The 24,915-nt window shown below is 41.8% G+C and overlaps 1 protein-coding gene across 1 annotated transcript in view; it reads left to right on the top strand.

The window, feature by feature from the left end:
- Positions 1-24,915, top strand: part of SYNE1 (spectrin repeat containing nuclear envelope protein 1) — a 459,183-nt gene that overhangs the window by 361,153 nt on the left and 73,115 nt on the right. Inside the window, exons 115-128 of the mRNA XM_084827854.1 lie at positions 1,006-1,161; positions 3,448-3,618; positions 3,917-4,050; positions 4,594-4,798; positions 6,166-6,348; positions 7,544-7,690; positions 9,718-9,872; positions 12,105-12,252; positions 14,888-14,982; positions 18,267-18,501; positions 19,748-19,942; positions 21,191-21,316; positions 22,428-22,583; positions 24,418-24,576. Coding sequence (XP_084683980.1) covers positions 1,006-1,161; positions 3,448-3,618; positions 3,917-4,050; positions 4,594-4,798; positions 6,166-6,348; positions 7,544-7,690; positions 9,718-9,872; positions 12,105-12,252; positions 14,888-14,982; positions 18,267-18,501; positions 19,748-19,942; positions 21,191-21,316; positions 22,428-22,583; positions 24,418-24,576 — 2,265 coding nt within the window. The remainder of the gene's footprint in view (positions 1-1,005; positions 1,162-3,447; positions 3,619-3,916; positions 4,051-4,593; positions 4,799-6,165; positions 6,349-7,543; positions 7,691-9,717; positions 9,873-12,104; positions 12,253-14,887; positions 14,983-18,266; positions 18,502-19,747; positions 19,943-21,190; positions 21,317-22,427; positions 22,584-24,417; positions 24,577-24,915) is intronic.

The raw sequence follows: 24,915 nt of genomic DNA, 5'->3' as shown, positions 1-24,915 counted from the left end.
AGTTAAACAAAACCATGTTAGATCCTGCCTTAGATCCCGTTCCAGCTATAGCGTCACATGACAAAAACCTTGAACAAGTTACCATCTCTTAATGTCTGATTCCTTTGTTTGTTTGCTTGTTGAAGTGGCAAAAATAGTGGTCTACCTCATATGGTTGCATTTGCTGGGATAGGTGACGTTATTAAAGCATTTTGCACACTAAAACTACATTCGTAATCCCACTTACCTGGGAGCCAGCTCCATTGAACTCAATAAGACTTAGTTTTGAGTAGACATATATAGGACTAGACTGCAAATAAAGTATTTAAGAATGCAGTCTTATGGAGATAGTCAGCAGCCTTTGAAGTCAGAGGCTGCCAAGTATCCAGTGCAGGGCAGCTGAAGAATGGAGGCAAGGATCACCTCCATGGTCCAGCCACCCTGCACTTTCACTGTACGGGAAATTTTGCCCATCTAGCCACGGGGCTTCTGAGCGAGGAGGAGGAGGTTGGGGCAAACACAGGAAGCTGCTCAATGCAGCTTCCCTGGTCTCCTCCTCTTCCTGCCCCCAGGACCATCCCCTTTTCGCCATCTCCTTACTCCATTTCTGAGTGCGGAGACATAGTCAGAACCATGGGGGAGGAGGAGAGCAGCTTCTGGGCTCCAAGGTTGGAGCCCTGTTTCCGACTTTGAATCCCAGAAACCGAACATCCTATGTCCCCCCAGACACTATCCAGGGGGCATAGGATTACTCTGGCCATGACATCGTGATGATGGTGATGATATTGAATCGACATTCTTTTCATTTTAAATTAATTATTTAAATGATAAGATGGTGGTAAAAATCTTCTTTAGGGTGAAGAAAATCTTCTTTATTGTTGGTGGTAAAAATCTTCTTTAGGGTGTTGTGAGAACTTTCCATTAGTTTTAGTGCTCTCACTACTTAGGGGGAATTGTAAATGTTTTGAAAACTTGAAAACGTTATTCAGTTAAAACAAACTCCATGGGAATCTGTATTTCTTTCAGGAACTAGAAGAGCAAATAAAAGCAAAAGAAAAGGAAGTTGAAAAAGTAGAACAGAGTGGACTTTCCTTGATACAAAATAAAAAAGAAGAAGTGTGTGTTGCTGTCATGGACACACTTCAAAAACTAAACCATTCTTGGGCAAATTTGGATCACATGGTAAGCCAGTATTGCTGCATACATGAAGAGGGGGATTTTCCACCACTGGTGCAAGGGAGAGGGACTGCTGTTTCCAGGGGATAAAGGAGTACCCAAAATCTCATGAAGTACTAGGAACATGTGTGGAAAAGTCAGAAAGGTGTGGTCAAGGGGCACACAAGGCCTATATGAAGACACAACAGATGTTCATGAGCAAAGGGATTTATGACATTGGAAGGAGGGATTATTATAAAAGAGCCAGTGTGGTGTAGTGGCTAGAGTATTGGACTGGCAGTCAGGAGGTCCAGGTTTGTTTGTTTGTTTGTTTGTTTGTTTGTTTGTTTGTTTGTTTCATTTCTATACCACCCAATAGCCGAAGCTCTCTAGTCCCCATTCAGCCATGAAGCTCACTGGGTGACTTTGGGCCAGTCACAGACTCTCAACAGAACCTACCTGACAGGGTTGTTGTTGTGAGGCTAAAATGGAGAGGAGAAGGATTATGTACACCACCTTGGGTTCCTTAAGGAGGAAAAAAGGAGGGATATACAGTACTGTGCAAAAGTCTTAGGCCACCATTAGATTTGTTGTTTTAGCAATGGTATAATGACCATATATAATTATTTCTCAGTCTCTTCATTAGAATACAACCAGAAAATACAGGAAATTTGTATGCAGTATTCAACAATAGAAAAAAAAATCAGAAAAAACAGCTTCCATAGGCTAAAGTGGCAAGTATTTAGTGTGACCTCCCCTTACACTAGAGTAACAGCAGGCGCCTGGCCAGGAATGGTCTTCATGGAAGGGTAGCAGCCAAGAAACCACTTTTGCGGAAGGGGAACAGGGTGAAAAGGCTAAGATATGCTAAAGCTCACAAAGATTGGAAAGAGGATCAGTGGAAAAGAGTATTATGGAGTGATGAATCCAAGTTTGAAATTTTGGGGTCCAATCGTCAACAATATGTGAGAGGAAGAGTTGGAGAGAGATAGGTGAATGAGTTCTTGCAGCCTTCAGTGAAACATGGTGGAGGGTCTGTCCTGGTTTGGGGCTGCATTTCTGCTAGTGATGTTGGCGATCTTGTCCGTATTGATGGGATCATGAATGCTGAAAAGTACAGACAGGTTTTAATTCATCATGCCATTCCTTCTGGAAAGCGCCTGATTGGGAAAGGTTTCATTTTTCAGCATGATAACAATCCCAAGCACACTGCTAATGCAGTGAAATCATGTTTAGCGAGGAAAACAGCTGATAAAACACCGACAGTCATACACTGGCCTCCACAGAGTCCAGACCTGAATATTATAGAGACAGTATGGGATTACCTGGACAGAGAAAGAAATAAAAGACAACCTACATCTAAAGAAGAACTCTGGGAAGTGCTGAAAGAAGCCTGGTATAATACACCAGAAGATTACTTCAGAAAACTTCAGGACAGTCTCCCCAAAAAAGTTCAAGATGTACTTAGAGCCCAGGGAGGTCACACTAAATACTGACTTTTGCCTGTACGTATTTCCTGTATTTTCTGTTTGTATCTTAATACAGAGACTGAAAAATAATCATGGATGGTCATTAAAACTTCACTAAAACAACAAAGCTGGTGGTGGCCTAAGACTTTTGCACAGTACTGTAAACGTAATAAATAAATAAATAAATAAGGGAAGGGCAATGTGTAATTAAAAGCTGTGCCCCAATATTCTCCTCCTCCCAGCTATGTGATGTATAAGCTGGTGTTTCCAGCTAGGTGTGGAAAAGCAGGATTGTAGCTAGAAGACAACAACATAGGTGGAATTTTGTAGATTTGTCATTCCAGTTTAGGTGAGGAATTTGTGGAATTTGATTTGTGTGAAATTTGAATTTTAATTATTTAGCTAGTCTGAACTAGCCCAAAGATTGTGCAAGGCTCTGGTACCTTGCTTATTCATCGTGCTTACAGATATTTTTAAAGCATGTTATTCCTTGAGATATAAACCAATAGAATTTGCTTGCTTATTCAAGTAAAGCTTGCATAAATGTAATTGTTAAGCTAGCAAATTATTTTACAACACTGAAGAATACATGGACTTATACCACCATTCCCAACCTGGTGCCCACCAGATGTTTTGGATTACAACTCCCATCATAACGGACCGTTGGCTATGCGGCTGGGCCTGTTAGAAGTCATAGTCCAAAACATCCAGAAGGCATCAGGCTGGGAATGGCTGAACTTTATATTTAATGTCCACCATTAGTGTGTTTTAAATATGCCGAAAATAGCATTCATACTTTTAATATTTATTGCAGCTCTGTTTTGTTTTGTTTTGTTTTGGTCAGGTTGGCCAGCTGAAAATATTGTTGCAGTCTGTCCTTGATCAGTGGAACATCTATAAAGCAGCTTATGAAGAACTGAATAGCTACCTCATGGAAGCCAGATATTCTCTTTCTCGGTTTCATCTCCTTACAGGTTCTTTGGAAGCAGTGAAAGTCCAAGTAGATAATCTTCAGGTAAGACATGGACACCAAAGCCTTTTACCATATCAAGCAAAGTCAGGGAATTTTGCCAGCTTTATAGTGAAGGGAAACAGCTTACTGCCAAATGTGGCCTTTAAAATAAGTTTTAAAATGTGTCCAAACCATCCTATACCATTCTTTTCAATAATGCTTTAGGATTTGTCCAGTTCCTTGCTAACATAATTTTAGTGTCTGCTAATAGGATGCCAAACGTGGCCCTGAAAAAAAATGTGTCTTACTCCCTTACGTTTCTAATATTTCTTTCTGCTTTAATTTTTTTTCCTGTGTTCAGAATTTGCAGGATGAATTGGAAAGACAAGACCATAGCTTACAGAAATTTGGATCAGTGACCAATCAGTTACTGAAAGAGTGTCACCCACCTGTTACAGAAGCACTTAACAACACTTTGAAAGAAATGAGCTTGAGGTGTGAAGCTACTCCCAAATATACAGTATTTTGAAGTAAAATCTATAATAAACAGCTGTTTTACTCCAGAGTCAGTATAACTCAAAGCTATTACATGGAAAAGCATTAAAAATATAGCCTTATTAACTGCAATCTGAAGTGGCATACTAGATTTCTACCCCCTTAAGTCACCGCCTTCTATGTAATGTTTTGATTCTTATCCAGACATATAGGTTTCAGCTGATAGTGTCTTTAAAATCTCCAGTGCTAAATGTCTGGGGGAGGGGGTGCTTGCTCTTTCTTTCTTTCTTTCTTTCTGGAACAAAAAAAGGGCCTTCACAGAACATAAAGATTGGTTTCAGAAAACATAATTTAAAGATGTTTAGCTTTACTTTTTTCAAACTGTTACTGTAAGAAATAGTCATATTGTCTTATTGCCCATAGTGTTGTTGTGGGACTATAGCTAAGCTAGGCTTAAAGGTTCTTCCACAGTCCTTTGCGGGGTGGGCAGGGACAGTGTCTGTCAGCTTCTTTACATCACAGCCCATTTGTTATAATTGCCAGGTGGAACAACCTTCTTGAAGAGATTGCAGAGCATCTACACTCCAGTAAGGGTCTGCTTCAGCTCTGGCAGAAGTACAAAAACTATTATGCACAGTGCTCTTCCACAGTTCAGCAGTATGAGGACCGAACAAATGAACTTCTGAAGGCTGCAGCCAACAAGGATATTTCTGATGATGAAGTCACTGCTTGGATTCATGATAGCAATGTAAGTGCAGAAATCTGAAGGCTGTGTTATTATTCCAGGGGGTCAGGTCCCCTGATTCTGGGACTCTGCATTACCCTGAACAAGACCCAGATGGGTTGTGAGTTGCTCCACTTTGGAAGAAGCCCTCAGTACCCCCCTTCAGTGCCATCCTGACCCATGGGCATGACCCTCCCATCAACATCTGACTCCAAGGATAATTCCCCTGCAGCTTCCTCTGTCTCTGAGCCATACTGGAGCATGAAACAGATACTGTCCCTTTAAGAACTACAATCACCATCTGACAAGAGTGGAGCCACTGAAAGACCAGGCTCTGCCAGCCTTCTTAAGGCCTCAGTTGACTGCAGTCCTGTAGTGTGTGCCATTCATGGATGTTTTAGTGTCAGGTGGAGAAGGATCAAGTCCAATAAAGCAGGGTCACATCCAGTTAAACAAGGCTCAGGAGAGCGGGATCACCACAAGGTAAAGAACAGTCAGGACCCTGGACAGCATACCTCAGGGATAGTGATCAAAGGGTTTCCTCACAGGGAGAGTGTTGTTCCAGCAAGGGCCTGCAAGCAACTGAAGCCTTAAGAAGATTGGCAGGCCCAGAGTTTTCAGAGGGTCCACCCTTGCTGGGTGGTAGCTGTAGCCCTTAAAGGGCTGCTGAGCATCAGAGCTTGGGGACATGACAAGTCCTTTCCTGGGACAACAGCTCTTTATGAGAGAATACTCCAGCCAGCACCTCCTGCAGTGTGCTATTCAAGGTCCTGATGTGACTCCTTCCTTGCCTGACATTAGACCCGGAACAGACAGTGAGCACCATGTTGCAGTCCGCTTCCTTTCAGCCTTATGCCTGGTCAGGACACAGTATGCAACTGCAATAAAGTTCCTAATGTGAAACAAGCAGGGATTATTACAAAAGCTGGCTAATGGCCTTGCCAGGTCACTGGATGGGGGAGGGATGAAAAATTTCCACCTCCTTTCCAAACCACATTTACCATATCCGCTCTCCCCTCCATATCCCATTCCCCAGCCCCTGGGCCATCATTGACACCATTATCATCCAGGGGATCTGCTTTTCCAAACACTTCCCTTATTTCCTTTTACCAACTTGACCCAAGGCCCTAAGAAAGAAATAAGGGGCATTCCTTCCCAACCCAAAAGGTATATTTGAATTTGGGAGGGAAACCCAATGTTCTGTTTCTCAACATCCCCACTCCATGTTAAGTATTAGTATATTGGGGCCTATGTGAGCCAGTTCTGAGGTTAATAATTTTGCATGCCATAAAAGTCATTACTCAGAAGCTACTTGTATGCTGGTCAGTAAGAGAGGTTTGCATGCTCTTTGCAGGTTTCTTCCACCATTTTAATTATCCCAATTTCTACAGGACCTACTTAAAGGCATGAAGACAGTGCAAGACTCTTTGTTTGTTCTGCATGAACTGGGGGAACAGCTGAAGCAACAGGTGGATTCTTCTGCAGCAGCAGCAATCCAGTCTTGTCAGCTCTGTCTAATACAGAACTTGTCTTCTTTAGAACAGGCTCTTGGTAGACAGCAGTCTGTATTACAGGTAGGAAACCCTTACGTGGCTCTTATCAGCTCCCTTCTGCCCATCCACTACCTAAAATTGTTCTCCTGAGCATAATTGATATATTTGGGGGATCTCATACTGGAGATCAATGCAATACTACTTGATAACTATGATATTGACTGATGGTGTGAGAGCTTCCTTCAGCAACTTTATCCACAATGAGTAACACGCAAACAATCTTTTTTTCACTGGAATGACCAAACTATAGAAGAGCTGCCACAAGGCAACAAAGCCATGGTGGGATGTTTATTGCCTCTGTATATAGCCACATATGTGACCTATTCCCTTATGCATTTGGCTGAACCGCTGCCTTAAATCGCACGTGATACAATTTTGGTTACCACTGTTCTGTTGGTTTCATATCTAGCAAAAGGATTCAAATTCTCTTTTCTTTGTTATAAATAAATGTGTTCCCGTTACTTCTTGCCATCCAGTCATCTAGATCCAGGGAGTACAACCTATGGGAGAGAGAAGAGGCGGGAGATGGAAGGAAGAAGGACCCACTCTGTCCAGGGGTGGTTGGGGTGGGGCTCATGTCTGGACAAGAGCCAGTAGGCCACACTTGCATCTTCATCTTGTCCTTCATCTTGGTCTGCAAGGATGGGAAAAAAGGGACTGAAACACAGCCCGTAAGGCAGGCTCAGTGTCCCCTGGGCCTGGCTGCAGGAAGGAGAGACAAGGATACTCAGCCTCAGGAGCCACCCACTTTTCTTCTTTCTTCTGTCCGGTCAGAAATGGAGAATTAAATTGGTTAGAACTAGGTCTTTGGACCAGGCCACAAACCTGCAACCATTTACTGTGGACAAGGAGAAAGCTTTAGGGAGAACAGGAGCAGGGCTTTCTAGTCCAGCTATTGAAAGGATCTGCCACCTAGTGGACAGAAATAGAAGGCAGCCCAGTATCTGAACATTGGTGAACAAATAGAAGGTAATTCTCCTGCTTGTTTCTTCATTAATCCTAACATTCTGATTCATACGGTGTGAAAAATGCAAACTTCAATGGTGGTAGCTATCAAGTAAAGTAACAGTGATGAGAATAAAAAGCAAGCAGTGACACCACTCAATATTTGAGGTACTTCTAGACAGCTATTAGTTGTGTAAGGACTGAAACAAAAAAGTGTGAGGAAAGAAGCCTGCATTTCATCATTTATGAGCCTTATTTTCTTATACCTAAGGCTGGCATTCAAGATTATCAGACTTTTACTAAGAGCCTAGGAGGGCTTGAGGGCTGGATAACACAAGCTGAAGAAGTACTGAAAGCACAAGACCCAAGTCATTCATCTGACCTGTCCACAATCCGGAACAGAATGGAAGAGCTTAAAGTGAGTAAAAAAAAGAAAATCTGGCCTTCTTTACTCTCAGAATTAATAATATACCAAAGTATTTTTAGTCAGAATAAGCCCTTCAGTGGGACTTTCCTCCAGTAAGTGAGTTTAGGATTGCAATCTTACCAGCACAGTTAATGTCCAGGAAACGTTCTGAAGATGCTGCCGAGGAAGCCCCATATATGCTGTGCTGAGCTTCTTGGAGGAAGGGTGAAATACAAACATGATATCAATAGAAAAACAACTTTTGAATAAGTTGCTTTGAAAATGAAGAGTGTATTTAAAGGAGATAAAATGATATAAAATGAACATTTTTGCCTAGTTGCACATTTTCCAAAGTGCATGGTGTTTCAAAAACAGCACTTTACAGAATGACAGTTTGATACATCATTATGAATTATCAAATACAATATCAACTCAAGCTAGGTTTCAGTATTCACAGTTCTGAAGCCACGTTATAAATGTTAGAACCAGGTGCTGATACTTCCTTCATCCAGTTCTAACCCTGTGCCATCCAAGGGAAAACATTGACATACCTTGGGGGTAAGGAGAGCTGTGAGGATATCTGAGCAGAATGGAGGAATCTTATTATTCCAGATCCGTGGTTATGTCTTTCAAAGTCAACTCTTTAGACCAGAAACTATCTACATCTATACTCAGCAGATACATCAAAGGGTGGTATCTCATGTTAGTCCTACTGAGAATAGAGTAGACCCCTTGAAATAAATGGGACTTCAGTAGACTAACATTGGATACAACACAAAAAGTGCATTGTCCTGGCCTCGCAATCCCCCAATTTTTTTCCTTCCTCAAGGAATGTTAGCTTTTCCTGTGAGATTGAGCGGTACATTCTCGCATGTTTTGCGAACAAAAATGAAATTCTTATACATCCCTCATCACAAAAATAATTATTATTGCACATCACTGGAAGCATCTTTAGTGGGGGAAGAATCGTTCAACAAGGGCCATGTGGGAATTCACTAGGCCGTTCCCTGCCCAGTGTGATGGGAAGATCTACCAGGCTTGCATCAGGATGCTTCTATTTCCCTGAGGAAGAACATAGTGAGGAAGTTCTTTCTACTCAGAGGAAGATAACATTCTGACCAACCCATTATGGCCAACATTGCTTTTTTAGGATATCAATTTAGGAAATGCAAGGGCAGCGGCGTGGAGATAGACTACTGTTGTAAGCAGGATTATCTAGGCAATCAGCTACAATGTATTTGCACAGTGCCCCCTGCCTCCACTGCTGTCTTCTGATTGCTACTGACAATGGTGGGAATTTCCTCTCCCCCTTGGACATCTCACAGCATGGCTAATTGAGTGAATCGCTTAATTGGACCCTCTCAGTTAGGGTCTGCTAAATTTGTTCAGAGACCCATAGAATCACAGAGTTGGAGGTGGCCATGTAGGCCATCTAGCCCAGTCCCTTGCCCAATGCAGCAAATTCAGACCTAGTGCAAATGGCTGTCCAGCCTTTGTCTAAGGACTGTTGGTTCCATTGTCGAACTGCTCTTGCAGTCAAGATGATTCTCCTGATGTTAAACAGAAGTCTACCCTCCTGTATCTTGAGACCACTGGATTTAGTCCTATACTCTGGGGCAGCAGAGAACAAGTATTTTCCCTCTTTTGTGTTTATGTACCTCTTGTCATTTTCCCCTCTGTTTCTTAAACGCTGACAAACTGACCTAAGAATATTACTACTCAGCTTTTTCTCATTCATTGTCCTTTTCTTTCCTGCTACCAATACAGGGTAAAATTTAGTCATCTTTTTAAAGCACCTTTAAAAAGTTTGAATTGGGAAAAATGGCTGTGGATTTGTACATTTTTTTCCAAATATAAATAAAGCTTTAAATTGAATATGTTTTATTATTGTAATATATGGCCCAAAATCTAAAATTGTGCTAAAATAGAAAAGACATCTCTCACAGTAATGTATTCACATTACAAGCATATTATCTAATTATTATTCAGAAGCATAACTTCTTTTATCTGATTTTTTTTTGTTTTTTATCACTTTACAGCGTCAGATGTTAAAATTCAGCAGCATGGCACCAGATTTGGATCGTCTAAATGAGCTGGGTTATAGGCTACCCCTGAATGATAAAGAGATCAAAAGGATGCAAAATCTAAATAGGCATTGGTCCATGCTCTCATCACAAACCACAGAAAGATTCAGGTAGGACTGCTATATAGGACCACAGTATTATTTAGGCAGAATGGAGCTTTAATAGAGCACAGTTATACCAATTTGACATTTCTAATTTTAGCTTTTGAAATAATTCTAGTTTCATAAGGTTGAGAGAGATGTAAAAGTTCATTGAGTTCAGACATATGCTTACAAGCAGAATCCTTTACATAATCGCTGTTCAACAGGATACATACCACAAGCAAAACCCACAGGCAAAAATGAGTGAACAAAGTCCATCCTGCCAAAGTTCACAAAAAACTGGCACTCAAGTAATTAGGCAAACTTATGCCAGAGAATATTCCCTCCCACCACTATACATGGTGATCCGTTGAAGTGAAACCCATCCAGTGAGCCTCCCAAGAGAAAAGTTTGTCATGCATCCAGTGCAAATGTATACACCAGCAATGAGTGTATACACCAGCCTGCAGTGCCTTTTCATCTGCCCCATGGCCTCTTCTCCTCAGCATTGCTCCCTCTTGCACTGCATGTCCAACATAGAAATGCAGCAGGCTAGTGGGAGAGGAATGGATCGCTCTGTCCCTCCTATAGCAGGTTGCTTGGTTTTCATGCTGGCTTTGAAAGGAGAGCTGCTAGGGAGAGGCTTCTCTTCCTCTCTGGCTAGCACAGAAGCAGATCTGTCCATCCTCTGACAGTCCACTGCATTCCTATGCTGGAAGAGAAGGCCTCCCACCTCCACCAGCACAGAAAACAGAGGAGCTGCCCAAGAAAGGCCCCCAGCATTGTCCACAGCCCATATGGACAGAGATGTGCTGAGCTGGAGAGGAGCTGGGAGCTGCAGAGAAAAAATACCAAATGAACAGAGGTGAGAAAAGGAGGGGGAAGCGGAGAAAAGAGGTGAGACTGAGGCAAGGAGGGGAAATGCCTAGAGAAAATCTCTTGGGGGGACAGACCATGATACCACAAAAGCAGATGTCAGAATTTCGGAATGAGAGAGTCAGAGAGAGGGGAAGGAGGGGAGAGAGTGTCAGGATTCCTTTAGCCCCCACTTTACTTCTAAGCCTAAACATACACAGAGGAGAGGGTTCAGTCTACAGCTTTTAATTCATTACTTCACAGGGTCATACGGATGCAAATTCTCAGTGACTCTCAGTCTACAAAAGAATGCCTTAAGAGGATTCAAAAGGAAGTTTATGAGAGTTGCCCTCCATTTGAAGAGGGAGACGGTCTGACTAGCCTAACTTAAGGGGAGAGGTCCTTCTCTTCTCGTGAGGCCTCTAAGTGCAGTTTTTCATGCAAGGCCAATCGGGTAGACCGTCTAAGTTCTGCCCTGGCCTTCTCTCTCTTTGTTCTGCACCTGCATCTGGCATCTATTAAGTCATGCTCCCCAGACCCCGCCTCCTCCTGTTTGCTGCCTCTCATGGGGGTGGGGGTGAAGAGGGACCCTCATCCTCAGCCACCTGGGTGTTTGTAACCTGAGAAGCTGGCCCAGTCATGTCTGGACTAGCCTGGGAAAACACCTCCCCCATGTCTGGCAGTTCTCCTTCAGAATCTGAACTGTTATCCCACTCCCTGCGCTCAGAAACACCCCTGACAGGGAGAGAAAATGGAGTGGCAGAAAGAGAGAGGGATGGTCTTTCCCACTGCTGGCTCCAGCCCCACCCCTGACAGATTACTCCCAATGGAATGCAGCCCTTCACTGAAAAAAAAAGTTCCTACCTGTGACGCACGCACGCACGCACGCACGCACACACACGCACGCGCGCACACACAGCATTTGAAGCTGCTGGAAGACCGAGATGAAAAGTTCCTTAGGTGACAACTGAAGTACCAGATTAAAATGCATATTAATTCATTGTTTCTTAATCTCCTATAATAACTTTTTGAGGATGTTCTGCTATAGCAGTGATGAGTTAATCCCTCCATTTATTGAAATAGAGACTGCTTTACAAAAAACCCCAATTCTTTCAAAGTGAAAGTAGTTGTAGGTTTTTGCTTATGAACTAAAGGCACATGTTAGTTGGAGAAAACAGATTGTACTAACATACAAACAGAAATAGGCAAGCCCAAATGTATGTGTTTATGTACCCTGTTTCTTGTTTTTAAATCCATTTTTTATCTATGCATTTTTTAAAAGAGTCCCAAGATGAAAAAGTCAATAATATCATTTAGGCCAGAACTGAAATGGCTCCCTTAGGAACCACAGTAAGTTTGTTTTAGCAAGCTCAGAGGTGTTACTGAATCAGTCTTGCATCATTGCAGTAAGCTACAGTCCTTCATGCTGCCGCAACAGACCTTTCTAGAAAAATGTGAGACTTGGATGGAATTCTTGGTTCAAACTGAGCAGAAACTGGCTGCAGAGATTTCAGGAAACTACCAGCTCCTTTTGGAACAGCAGAGGGCACATGAGGCAAGTTGTAATTAAAGAATAATCAAAGTGATCACCTCTGTATTGTTCAGTGGCTTCTAGAGTGCTGCCCTTGGAACTATATTGTAACGGCTTGTTTGTCCAGACATTACAAGATACATCTGTGATTGTAGAGATTGCCATGTTTGAGATTTGTAAATTCCCAGCACAACAAAATCACTTTTCAGATGAGAAGGTTACATATGCAAGAGAAGAGTGTGACAAAATAATATGCGAGCCAGAGCTAAGGCTCACTAAAACAAAGGGAGAAAACACATCTCTTCTCCTGCTTCGACATAATTTTCTACAAACTATGGAGGAATGTTTGAATGCTCCAATTCATTACGGACATATGACTTGCTTAGTCCACTGGTCACCCATTAATATATGGTAGCTACAGCCAGGCATGGTTGGGTAGGATACTTACATCCATTAGTTATGTTTACTGCAGGATGCCTAAAACTCTGTTTTGAGTATAAAGGGGCTACAACTAAACAGACGGGCCTACTTGGATGTTGTTGTCTCCTCAGAGGGAGATTGGGAGTGGTCCTTGGGCCACTCTCTCCTGATGACCTTACTACTGAAGACTGAACCATGAGAACCTATGGTTATTGGATGCAAGATGTCCCCTGATACAGGGAGATTAATTTCTCTTGAAAGGGTGGTGGTGTATGGGACTCAGCAGCCCTGTTCAGACGCACATTGGGGAAGAGTGGTTAGGCTAATCATGGTGCATGATGGTTACCACTAACCACTGCAAGTGCTACTGCCACACGTGCAGGTAACCATGTTCTGCAATATGGTTAGACTAACCATCTAGCCACCTTCCCTCTGACAGGAATCCACAGTCCTTCAGATGGGTGGCCATGCATCCCAGTGGCCTTTGCACTGTTGGCCATGTTGGTGCTTGGCACTGCCAGCCATGTTAGTGCTTGGTGGTTCAGCAGCCTGCTTCCCCCTGTGCTGCGGCACATGGCCCCCGGGCATGTCCCACACCATGGCTTCACATGGTCTGAGATCCGTCTTTCCTGTTCTGCAGGCCTATAATTGCTGCTCACCACCATAATCCGCCGCCCCGATGCACAGCATATTCAAGTGTCCCCTGTGGCACAAACGGACATGGGCAGCCATCAGGGTCAGCTTCCATCACTTCTTCCAACCATTTTTGCCATTGCAGTTGCATTGTAACAAGCGCCATTGCGCATGGCAGCACCTGGCCATGCCCATAGCGTGCCCATAGTGGTGGTAGGCCAGGGTGCAAGCAGCCATGAGCCACAGCTCTATGCTCGCTTCTCTGCTGGCATGCAGTGGGCTGTTGCCAGGGGCGATGTTTCAGTGAGTTTGCAGCAGCCACATCAGTTGCTGCTAGGCAGATGTCGACCATAGATCTGTGGCTACTCCTTCTTTGGCTGCTCTTGTTGCGGAGCTCTATGGCAGCTGTCAATTAACCACAGCAGATGTCACACTAAGCCATGGTAGAGCCCACGAACCATCTTGCAGCAAGTGGTTAGTAAGCGTGGTTAGTCCATGGTTAATAAACCACCATGGCTGGGAAAAATGCTGTTCAGACATCATGCTAAGCCATCACGGTTAGCTTAGAAACGCTAACTATCATGGCTTAGCGTGATGTCTGAAAAGGCCCAATGGTTAACTTATGGTTTGTTGTTGGGTTAACCACTGGATTGTTTAGCCTCTAAACAATCCAGCACGTCAGGTTCACATGTAACACTAATGACCTATGATCTGGCCAATCTTAAGTTGTTAATTAAAAGCAAAAGTGAGGAGCATGGTCCCTCACTCCTGCTTGTGCATGGCAAATCGTGGATTAATTAACCCACATGTGCCTCTACGTGTGAACAGCACCAATGTCTCAATAGGTCACTAAATGAGGCCTTTTGGAAGTCACATGTTTATCTGTCAGGCTAAAAATGGTAGACACCATTACACATTTATTTGCCTCTAATATGTGTCTGGGTGTCCCTCTGTCTTCATTTTAAAGTGTTCCACTGCAGAAGGCTTATCAGTAATTAATGGGACTTGTTGCCGCCAGAGGGCTCTGGGGAACAGACTGAGGAACATAATTATGAATTTTCAACTATAATATGTAAAAAAAAAAAAATTAAAGAATTTCCTTTGTAATATACGTCATGTTTTCAGTTTGTTCCCCTAGTATTTCTTCTTTTTCCCGAATGTGTAAAATATGATGTAGCTTAAATTTATTCAAAGATGAAGGAAAATATTGTAGCAAATACATTTGGTTGCTTGTGTGCCATGTATGCAAAGCAAAATTTATAATTAATATAAAGGTAAGGTAAAATATCTTGGTGTTGTCTAACTTCACAAGCCATAGACCCAGTAACCTCAAACCTACCAAAGCAGTTTGATTAATTTCTTCATTAGTCCTCCAAGTTTTGTAAAACTACCTTAGGCCAATTGTACCTATAACGAGTTGCTTTGCTTTTTAAAATATTTCTACATCTCTTTATTTATTAAAGGAGCAGCCTAAAAACATTTCATTTCATACACCCTTTGGGGCAAAACTAAATTCTGAGGATATTAAATACATTGGAACATTTATTTTGGAGCTAAGAACTTCAGTTGTTTTTATATTGACTTTTCTAAACTTCTTATGCACTAGCTATTTCAAGCAGAGATGTTTAGTCGCCAGCAGATTTTACATTCCATCATCATGGATGGTCAACAACTTCTTGAGCAAGGACAGGTGGATGATAGGTAAGGATGTGCAAACGTGACCCTTTATTTCTGCAGAATTTCCTCTATTCCACTCATTATTTCCGATATCCACATATCTGCAAAAAAAAATTGGATAACCCTGTTTTTCTTAAATTCTACACATGCGTGTCCTCACCACCACCCCAAGAAGCAGTTGCACAAACAGATATACTTTATCACAGTGGTTCAGCACAGGCATGTTGGCATTTTACATGCACAGTATTACTGGTTGCAGCACGATTTCGATTCCATTTTCCTGCATAGGAATTTCCACTTCTACCTGGTGATGGGCTGAAGGTTTTTGCTGTTGTTGTCTTGTCTCCCCAATATCCTTACACAACTATTTGTGCATGCAGCTGGCAGTCATTCTTTTTTCAAACAAAAAAGTAAATTGGGTGCAGAAGGGTCACTTGAGAAAATTGTTCGCACCAGCAGAAATACAGTATCAAGGTCAGAAATCAAGACCAGGCAGATGTTTTAATCCTCCTTAATTGATTCCTACTAGAAATTTTATGTCATTATTCCCAGAGAAAACAGACATAATTTTTCCTGGCCTGGAAAATGTCTTTTTAAAACTAATGTAGCTGGAGCTGGATGTTGTGGAAGGTATAAAGCAGGAAGAATTTGTTACAGTGCAATCATAACCTACTTGCACAGCTGAGATACCTCAGTATACCTGCAGTTTGCAGCAGCTTTTAGTTCTTCCTTCTTACTCTCTCCCTCTTTTTTTAAAATTCAGGTTACTGATGTACACAAGCAGTTGTGTGCATTGATAAAACAGCATAAAAAGGAATATGTTTCATCAAAAATTCCTATTTGCACTTGTGCTTTATCAGTAACCTGGACAGCAAAATTGCAAATGAGCAGAAGGAACTGAAAGCTGTGCCAAACCTCACATGTGATAATTCCAAAATTAATTGTAAAAATTATAGGTGTTAAATCAGAAGGCAGTTGGAGCAGAATGCAGGTCAGAGTGAACCCAAAGAACAGTAACAGAAATCTGTTCATCCTTCCTACTAGCAGCATCCAGTTCAGGATAATATATCCCACATGATTGATCTAGACAAAATATATGTCTTTATATGCTAATTAATGCTAGAAGCCTGAAGCCAAGATGAATGAATTACAGTGTTTGGTTTATAAAAGTGAATATATATATAAACTTTATATGGACATAAACTTAGTGGAATCTCATGGCTCTTACAATTTCCTCCTTGAACTTTGTCCCCCTGTCCCCCTTTGTCCTTTATGGGCCTACCCTGGTTCTTTTCCAGAAATTTACAGATACGCTGTGAGACTTTGCAGACAGAACTGTTGGCCAATCTGGCTTTCTTTGCTTTAGTTGCACTGACCTAACAAGAGGTACTGGGATGAGACCTAAGAATTGGAACTCTAAAGTCCATGAGCAATTTTTGTTAAATTAAACCCCATCGTCTGTTAATGTTTCTAAGAACTAAAAGCTGCTGCAAACTGCAGGTATACTGTGGTATCTCAGCTGTGCAAGTAGGTTATGATTGCACTAATATTCCTAATGAATATGCAGTGGAGGTGAAGAATAGATTTAAGGGACTAGATTTAGTAGATAGGGTCCCGGAAAAACTATGGACAGAAGTTCGCAACATTGTTCAGGAAGCGGCAACAAAAAACGTCCCAAAGAAAAAGAAAACCAAGAAGGCAAGACAGCTGTCTGCTGAGACGCTAGAAGCAGCCCAAGAAAGAAGAAAGCAAAAGGCAACAGTGATAGGGGGAGATATGCCCAATTAAATGCAAAATTCCAGAGGTTAGCCAGAAGAGATAAGGAATTATTTTTAAACAAGCAATGTGCGGTAGCAGAAGAAGATAATAGAATAGGAAGGACAAGAGACCACTTCCAGAAAATTAGAAACATCGGAGGTAAATTCCAGGCAAAAATGGGTATGATCATCAAAAACAAAGATGGCAAGGACCTAACAGAAGCAGAACAGATCAAGAAAAGGTGGCAAGAATATGACCAAATTGCCAGTATCTGCTGGATAATGGAGAAAGCCAGGGAGTTTCAGAAAAACATCTATTTCTGTTTTACTGACTATTCTAAAGCCTTTGACTGTGTGGATCATAACAAACTGTGGCAAGTTTTTGGTGGTATGGGGATACCAAGTCATCTTGTCTGCCTCCTGAGGAATCTGTATAACGACCAAGTAGCAATGGTAAGAACAGACCACGGAACAATGGACTGGTTTAAGATTGGGAAAGTAGTATGGCAGGGTTGTATACTCTCACCCTACCTATTCAACCTGTACGCAGAACACATCATGCAACGTGCTGGGCTTGATGAAGCCAAGGCTGGAGTTAAAATCACTGGAAGAAACATTAACAATCTCAGATATGCAGATGATACCACTTTGATGGCTGAAAGCGAGGAGGAGCTGAGGAACCTTCTGACGAAGGTGAAAGAAGAAAGTACAAAAGCTGGGTTGCAGTTAAACCTCAAAAAAACCAAGATTATGGCAACCAACTTGATTGATAACTGGCAAATAGAGGGAGAAAACGTGGAGGCAGTGACAGACTTTGTCTTTCTAGGCGCAAAGATTACTGCAGACACTGAGTGCAGCTAGGAAATCAGAAGACATTTACTTCTTGGGAGGACAGCAATAACAAATCTGGATAAACTAGTGAAGAGCAGAGACATCACACTGACAACAAAGGTCCGCATAGTTAAAGCAATGGTATTCGCCATAGTAACCTATGGCTGCGAGAGCTGGACCATAAGGAAGGCTGAGCGAAGGAAGATAGATGCTTTTGAACTGTGGTACTGGAGGGAAATTTTGAGAGTGCCTTGGACTGCAAGAAGATCAAACCAGTCCATCCTCCAGGAAATAAAGCCAGACTGCTCACTTGAGGGAATGATATTAAAGGCAAAACTGAAGTGCTTTGGCCACATAATGAGAAGAAAGGATACCCTGGAGAAGATGCTGATGCTAGGGCAAGTGGAAGGCAAAAGGAAGAGGGGCCGACCAAGGGCAAGATGGCTGGATGATATTCTGGAGGTGACGGACTCGACCTTGGGGGAGCTGGGGGTGGCGACAGCCGACAGGAAGCTCTGGCGTGGGCTGGTCCATGAAGTCACGAAGAGTCGGAAGCGACTGACCAAATCACAACAACAATCTGTTAATGACACCATAGGTGGTGTGTGTGGTTTTTGTTTGTTTGTTTAGTGGCACTCTTCCTCTTGGTGCAGACTGGTTGAGCAGTTTCATGATTTATCATAGATATAATCCTACATTTGGTGCCCTCTTTTCTTATAGGGATGAGTTTAACCTGAAACTGGCCCTGCTCAGTAATCAATGGCAGGGGGTGTTCCGAAGAGCCCAGCAGAGGAGAGGAATAATTGACAGTCAGATTCGCCAGTGGCAACGCTACAGAGAGATGGCAGAGAAACTACACAAGTGGCTGGCAGAAGTGGCTGATCAGACAGCAAGCAGGCTGGGCAGCATTCCTATCCCACTGCAGCAAGCTAGAGCCCTGCTGGATGAAACGCAGGTAGATCTTGGTAGACCCTTTTCCAAACACATGAATGCTGTATCATTCACTTATGGTACATTGAAGTGGGGAGACTTTAATTTTATAATGCTGGGATTAACTGCCATTTTTACTGTACGTGAAAAACTGAATACACGCATCAGTTGTAGCCACAGCTGGCATGAAAAACCTAATGGATGGCATCAAAAATCTAAAAGTTCTCCAGCTTACCATTTGATTGTCTCCATTATCCATTTTTAATTGCTGCTTATTTCCCAAATTTGCTATTAATTGGTTGCTCCAGATTTTCTTCCAACATCTTGAGACTAGTATTCTCTTTCTGGATCTATTGTGGATGGTTTCCAGTTCTTTCATACTTCCCAGATTTTTTGTATGCCTGTTCTTCTGAGTGAATCATAACTAAAACTTTAGGGAGCTCTTCAATATTCATACTGCTGAATTCACACCTTATTTACAGATTCATAGACTAAACATTATAGATAGGATTTGAAATGTTGTGAACTTGCAGTAACTGGTAAAAAAGAAATCCACAGGAGGAGAGAGGGAGTATCCCCTGCAGCTATGCTGATAAACAGTAAAAGAAAAGGATAAGACAGTCTCTCTCTGTGTTGGAACAATTAAAGTGAGTATGGGATGGAGGTATCAAGCACCATATTCTTTTGGAACTCTGATGCTGTACCTGCAGATCATCCATGCCAGATGAGAAACGATTGGGAAACCTATGTAAACCTCTGGGCTTTCTACAGGAAGGGTGAGATATAAATATAATTTATTAAAAGAATACATTGCACATGCTTTAATTACTGTAATCATTGCTGTCACTATGAGGCAGGCCTCCAAGTGATCGGTTGGGAGAGCAAGTGTAGAGGGTGGAAAACGTACAAAAAAGAGAGAGAAGATGTTGGGAAAAATATAGCAAAAGTAGGAAAGGATTCAGAAAGAGAAAGAGAAGGAAAGGAACAAGGGGGGGAACGCGACGGTCTTATAGGCCCCTTCTAACCCTATTATTCTATGATTCTATGAACTTACCTTGAAAAGGCACAGGAACAGAAATGAAATGGCTGTTTAAAAGCCTCATTACTATAAATACTATTGACTTTTTCTACAGCTTTCTATTGCAAAGCTTTAAAATATTCTTAGAACAAAAAGAGTATTTCTATTCATTCTGGATTTAGGATAGCTGATCTATCTAAAAGAGTATTATGAAATCAGAGCGATGCTTGAGGAATGTCATTGATTTTCACAGCTTAAAGAGAAGGTTCTCCTTCGCCAGCAAGGAAGCTACATTTTAACAGTGGAAGGTGGGAAACAACTGTTACTCTCTGCTGATGGTGAAACAGAAGCCGCCCTACAGACTGAACTTTCGGAAATTCAGGAGCACTGGAAATTTGCCAGCCTCAGACTTGAGGAACAGAAGAAACAGCTTACATTCTTGTTAAACGTAAGCTTACTTAATGAATTCAAAATGTCAAATAAGGCCCTTTTGTTATGCCTCTGTGAGAAGTGGAATTACGAAGTCACCATAGTTCTGCCAGTGTCTCACGTCATGACTGTCTGCAATTCATGATTGCCCGACTTACATGAATATTATCCTGGCATGACTTTGTAGGAAGGATGGAAACCTTTCTCTATGGCATTACAATTTTTTTTTATCCTAGTGCTGCTTGTTCATGCTTTGTTTAGAATAAAGTTATTGTTATAGTACATCAGTTGTCCTAGTTAATATCTGATTTTTTCAACTACATGTAGTATTCATGCTTTAAAATATCTGGGGAATTTTGGAGGAAACTATCCTTTGCCTAGTGTTTACTATTACCTTCCAGATTTAAAGACACCTTGAGCAGTAGAATGCATCCTGTAAATTTTATCCTTTTTTAACTTCACAATCTTAGCCTCTTATACTAGTTCAAGCAATCTACAGAATATGAGATAAAGCCACATGTCTAGTGGTTTATACCTGAGATAGAGAGTGGGCAAATAGAAGCCTCCTTCAACCTGGTGCCATCCAGATGTTTTAGACTATAATTTCCAGAATTCCTAACCAGTGGTCCTGCTGGCAGAGGCTGATGGGAGTTGAAGTCCATCATATTTGGAGCTCACTAGGATGGGGAAGGATGGGTTGGAATGAATTAGGAATTTCAGAGCACAGAAATGATGGTTAGGGGAAATGGAGCCATTTCAGAGAAATGTACATTTGGGCTTGTGGTGTGGGGACAAGAGCCCAAGAGCAAGTGGAAGATAAATTTTTTGATTGGCCTTTTATATATTCATAGTTGATATATTGGATAGCAGGACTGAGCAAGTGGTAACATAGCTGTAAAAAGGGGGAGGAGATTGTCTTTGGTGCAGTTGGTGGGAACAGTCAGGTTCATGTTTTCCCTTTCTTCCTGTTATTTATCCTTCTTTGCTCATACTGTACCCAAGTATAATATATATTTGTGAACTTCACAACAACAACAACAAAAAATAATTCCCACTTATCATATTTAGTAGAGTTAGCCACCCAGATTCCTTTTGAGTAGGCAGGATTGTATATATGAAAAAATAAGGGGGGGATGCTGAACACAGATAATTAACTGAGAAAATATATTGTCTGCTTGATGAATACTAAATCAGTGTGGATCTTTTTTCTGTGTTTCTTCCTTGCTCCAACCCTGAAACATTAAATGTACATCTTTTTTTCCTCCAGGACTGGGAAAAATGTGAAAAAGGCATATCAGATTCCCTGGAAAAGCTAAAATCATTTAAGAAGAAGCTCTCCCAACCATTGCCTGACCATCATGATGAACTCCATACAGAACAGATTCGTTGCAAGGTAAAATACTTGTGCATAATGTGCTCTGATCCTAAAGGTGTATGGAGCTGCAATGACATAAATGGCAATAGCAACCTTTGTTAGGCAAGTGGGGCAGCCACCCTGCCCCCTATCTTGCTTCACATGTGCAATAGCAGCTTATTGACAGATGTGGGTTTGTTTGTAGTGAACTAGCTGACTTGGGGCATTTCTACACCAGCCTAAAATCCTGCATTTAAAACAGGGCTTTCTGCTTCCATTTTAAATGCAGGATCACAACTGACTCCCTTTACACACGCTCCCCTTCCCCCCTCCTCCCTGTATCTGAGTCTTCCATTATCTTTCACTGATCTCGCTCCTCTTCTTCCCGTTTTAACTGTTTTGAGGAAACTGAACGGAACACAACCAGGGTAATTTGATAGCTTATTATCTGCAATCTATTTAAAAACAGAACAAAGGGCATTTAATGCAGGAGGGTCATGGCAGGGTCACTGCATCACATAAAGAACCCATAAACTTCTGTGAAGGAGCAATCTCAATCGCAGGATAAAAGCCCGGTGTGAAGGAACCCTTGGTAGTGGTTACAATGCCTTTAAAATGCTGCACAGCTAAGTTGCCCCAATCCTGCCCCTGCTACTCTCCATTTCTGTTTAATTCTGCACTTTATCAGAGCTTAATCTATCAGCTTGCCATACTGTTGGCCATCTGAACATTTATTTGCCTGCTACTGGGTTTTACAGTCAAACTGCATGTGACATGGGAGACCCTTGCTCAGATCTCCCAGCATTTTACATTTTGCTTAAAAGCAGTCCCCTTGGAGGACTCCAGATTTGAATAGGACAACGGTGCTGGGCAGGGGTGGGGGCAGGTTTAAGCTTTGCTCCTTGGATCATTTCCTCTATCTAAATCCCCCATGAAGCTGCAATCCCTCCCCACCCAGTGGGGAGAGAGGTGTCAAAGGCTTCTCAAGATTGCCTGTGCTTCATATTTCCAGAGGAGTAGCTGAGTTAGTCTGTTGCACCAAAAAACAACAAATAAGTATCATGCCACCTTTAAAGACTGACATATTTATTCTGGCTTAAGCTTTTGTGAACAACAGCCCACTTTATAAGCATTTCTTCATAAAATCTAGGAGCTAGAGAGTACCGCCGAGGGATGGACGGATGATCTTTCCCACCTGATTTTGCTAAAGGAGAGTCTGTCTACTTATATCAGTGCAGATGATATCTCCGTTCTCAATGAACGTATCGAGCTGCTGCACCGACAATGGGAAGAGCTGTGTCACCAGGTAAAATAGCATAGCCAACTCAAAAATGAAAATCAAGACAAGCGTTTTTCCCCATTAGTTGGAGTTACACAAGCATTTAGGCCAGATTGGAGAACCAGTGTATTGTAGTGTCTGGAGTTTGGGTTTAAGTGTGGGAAACTTGGGTCTGAATGCTCAACAATGAAGCTCACTAGGTAGCATTGGTGTATACCTCTCTCCCTGATCTCCTTGGAGAAAGATTGAGATATGTATAATAAATACACATTGTCTGGTTGATTGGAGGGGTTCTGAGGTTGTCTTATGCAACACAAATGGAGCTTGCACATGATGGTGCATTTGTTGTTGCTGTATAAAGCTCTAATTGCGTGGCAGCATATACAGCAGATTACAGGATCAGGCTGCCACTGAGTCGATCAGACATCAAGCAATATTTCAACCAGCAGGAAGTTAGCAGATAGTGTTTGTAACTCTATTCATTTGAATAAAAACGTAAGTAGAGTTGCCATGCTCATTCAGATCAATGGTCCACCTTCCTTCTTTTGATTGTGGCTAGCTACATGAGAGTTTACAAGCAGGGTAGCTAGAAACATGCTTTTTCTGATACCGTGATGAGAAAAACCACAAAAGGAGATATGGTATCATTTGTACCTTAGTTTAAGACATCCCCATTATGTAAATAAGGGGCTGCAGTCATTTTGAAAGTGTTCATTTCCTCAGTGGAGACGCTTATATAAGCCGAGAAGGAACTGCGCTTATAGAAAGGAAGAAACAGCTGCAGTAAGTAGGATGCCATTGAATTGTTCTCATGCAATTGTTCTGAAAAACAGCAGGCCATATTGGAATATTTTCTCTCTAGGTCCTGTGTGCATCTGCCCAATCTTCTTTAGCCCACATTTTAAGATTAGAATGGAATCATAATTTCATATTCAGGGGTCTTCTGTTGCCAGACATCCATTTCCTTTTTATATTCCTGCTCTACTATCTTCCTGAGTCTTTCCTTACTTCCTACTGCTTTTTGTATGTCATCCTTCAGGCCTTTTGGATATGTATGCTGGGCATATAAGGACAAACATATTTACCAAATGTGTGTAATATGAGTGTGCAACATCCGCAGAAAATGGGATTGGGGTGAAAATTGCTAATATAAAATTGCATGTAGTCTGATACCAGTAGTGGTCAAATGTATGAATTCAGTTGCCTATTGCACATTTTTAAAGTGCCAGGCAAATTAACAGTATTAATAGTAGTAGGGTCAAGAAAGTATTTCAGGCTTGATTGGTAGTGACCTGAAGAAAGGACCTCAGGCTATATTTCACAATGAAGACCACTTCATATATTAAACCTAAAGATTTTATACAAAAAAATTGTAAAATGATGCAAGTACTCTTGTCAAAGTGCTACGATTGGATGCAGTTCTCAGTTGAGTGTAAATGTCTGCACCACGTCTCCCTCTGCAAATGAATAGTGCCCCTTAGTACTCTATCTGACCTTGCAGTAAGGTTCTGGGACACACTTTCTGCTTCTGCAAGGATGTCTTTACCCCCAACACACCTATCTTTGGGCAGACTGTGTACACTGAATACTGAAAACTACAGCTTATATGAAGTGGCAGCTCAACCTTGCGACCTCCGGCATTTGTATATGGCTTCCTGCCTTAAGTGGGATTTGGCCCAGAAGTGTCCTGAGATCAACAATGATTATTAAGCTCCTGTTAAAGGAGTTATGGGAGGTTATAGCTGCACTTCTCTCCTGACTTCAGAAATAACCTCACTGCAGTCTTGAAATTATGCCTGGGGCGCAAGAACTCATTTTGTTGTCATAATCTGACTTTATTTCTTGCTGCACATGTTTTAAGGTTTCCTTGAGACGGCAGCAGGTGAGCGAGAGGCTGAATGAGTGGGCGGTTTTCAGTGAGAAAAACAAAGAGCTCTGTGAATGGTTGACACAAATGGAGAGCAAAGTTTCCCAGAATGGAGATATCCTCATTGAAGAAATGATTGAGAAACTCAGAAAGGTACAATGCTTCTGATTTTTATCTTGCAGACCTTTCTACAAATATTCTCAGTTTATCAGAGCCTGAATATTCCATAGACAGGGATGATAGGTTTGGTAAGTATTTGGATCTAATAATTTGCACTTTCAGTTTTTGTTTCATTCCTATTATCTACTTATTTCAGTTAGGCCATTTTCCTCTGTAATCAGTTTGAGGAGTATAAAAAGGCACATTGCTTTTAGATATTTACATATAAATAGGGATATATGAGACATTTGTTTCAGTTAATTATTTATCAGGATATACCCAGTTCACAGCTTCTGGACTGAACGTGAACTCAGTTGCAATCTGCAGTCTAAG

The sequence above is a fragment of the Heloderma suspectum genome, chromosome 1 (genome assembly GCF_057233095.1).
Source record: "Heloderma suspectum isolate Gila_16-S chromosome 1, 16-S_ref, whole genome shotgun sequence".
In the NCBI taxonomy this organism is placed as follows: Eukaryota; Metazoa; Chordata; class Lepidosauria; order Squamata; family Helodermatidae; genus Heloderma; species Heloderma suspectum.
This window is presented reverse-complemented; position numbering and strand designations above follow the sequence as displayed.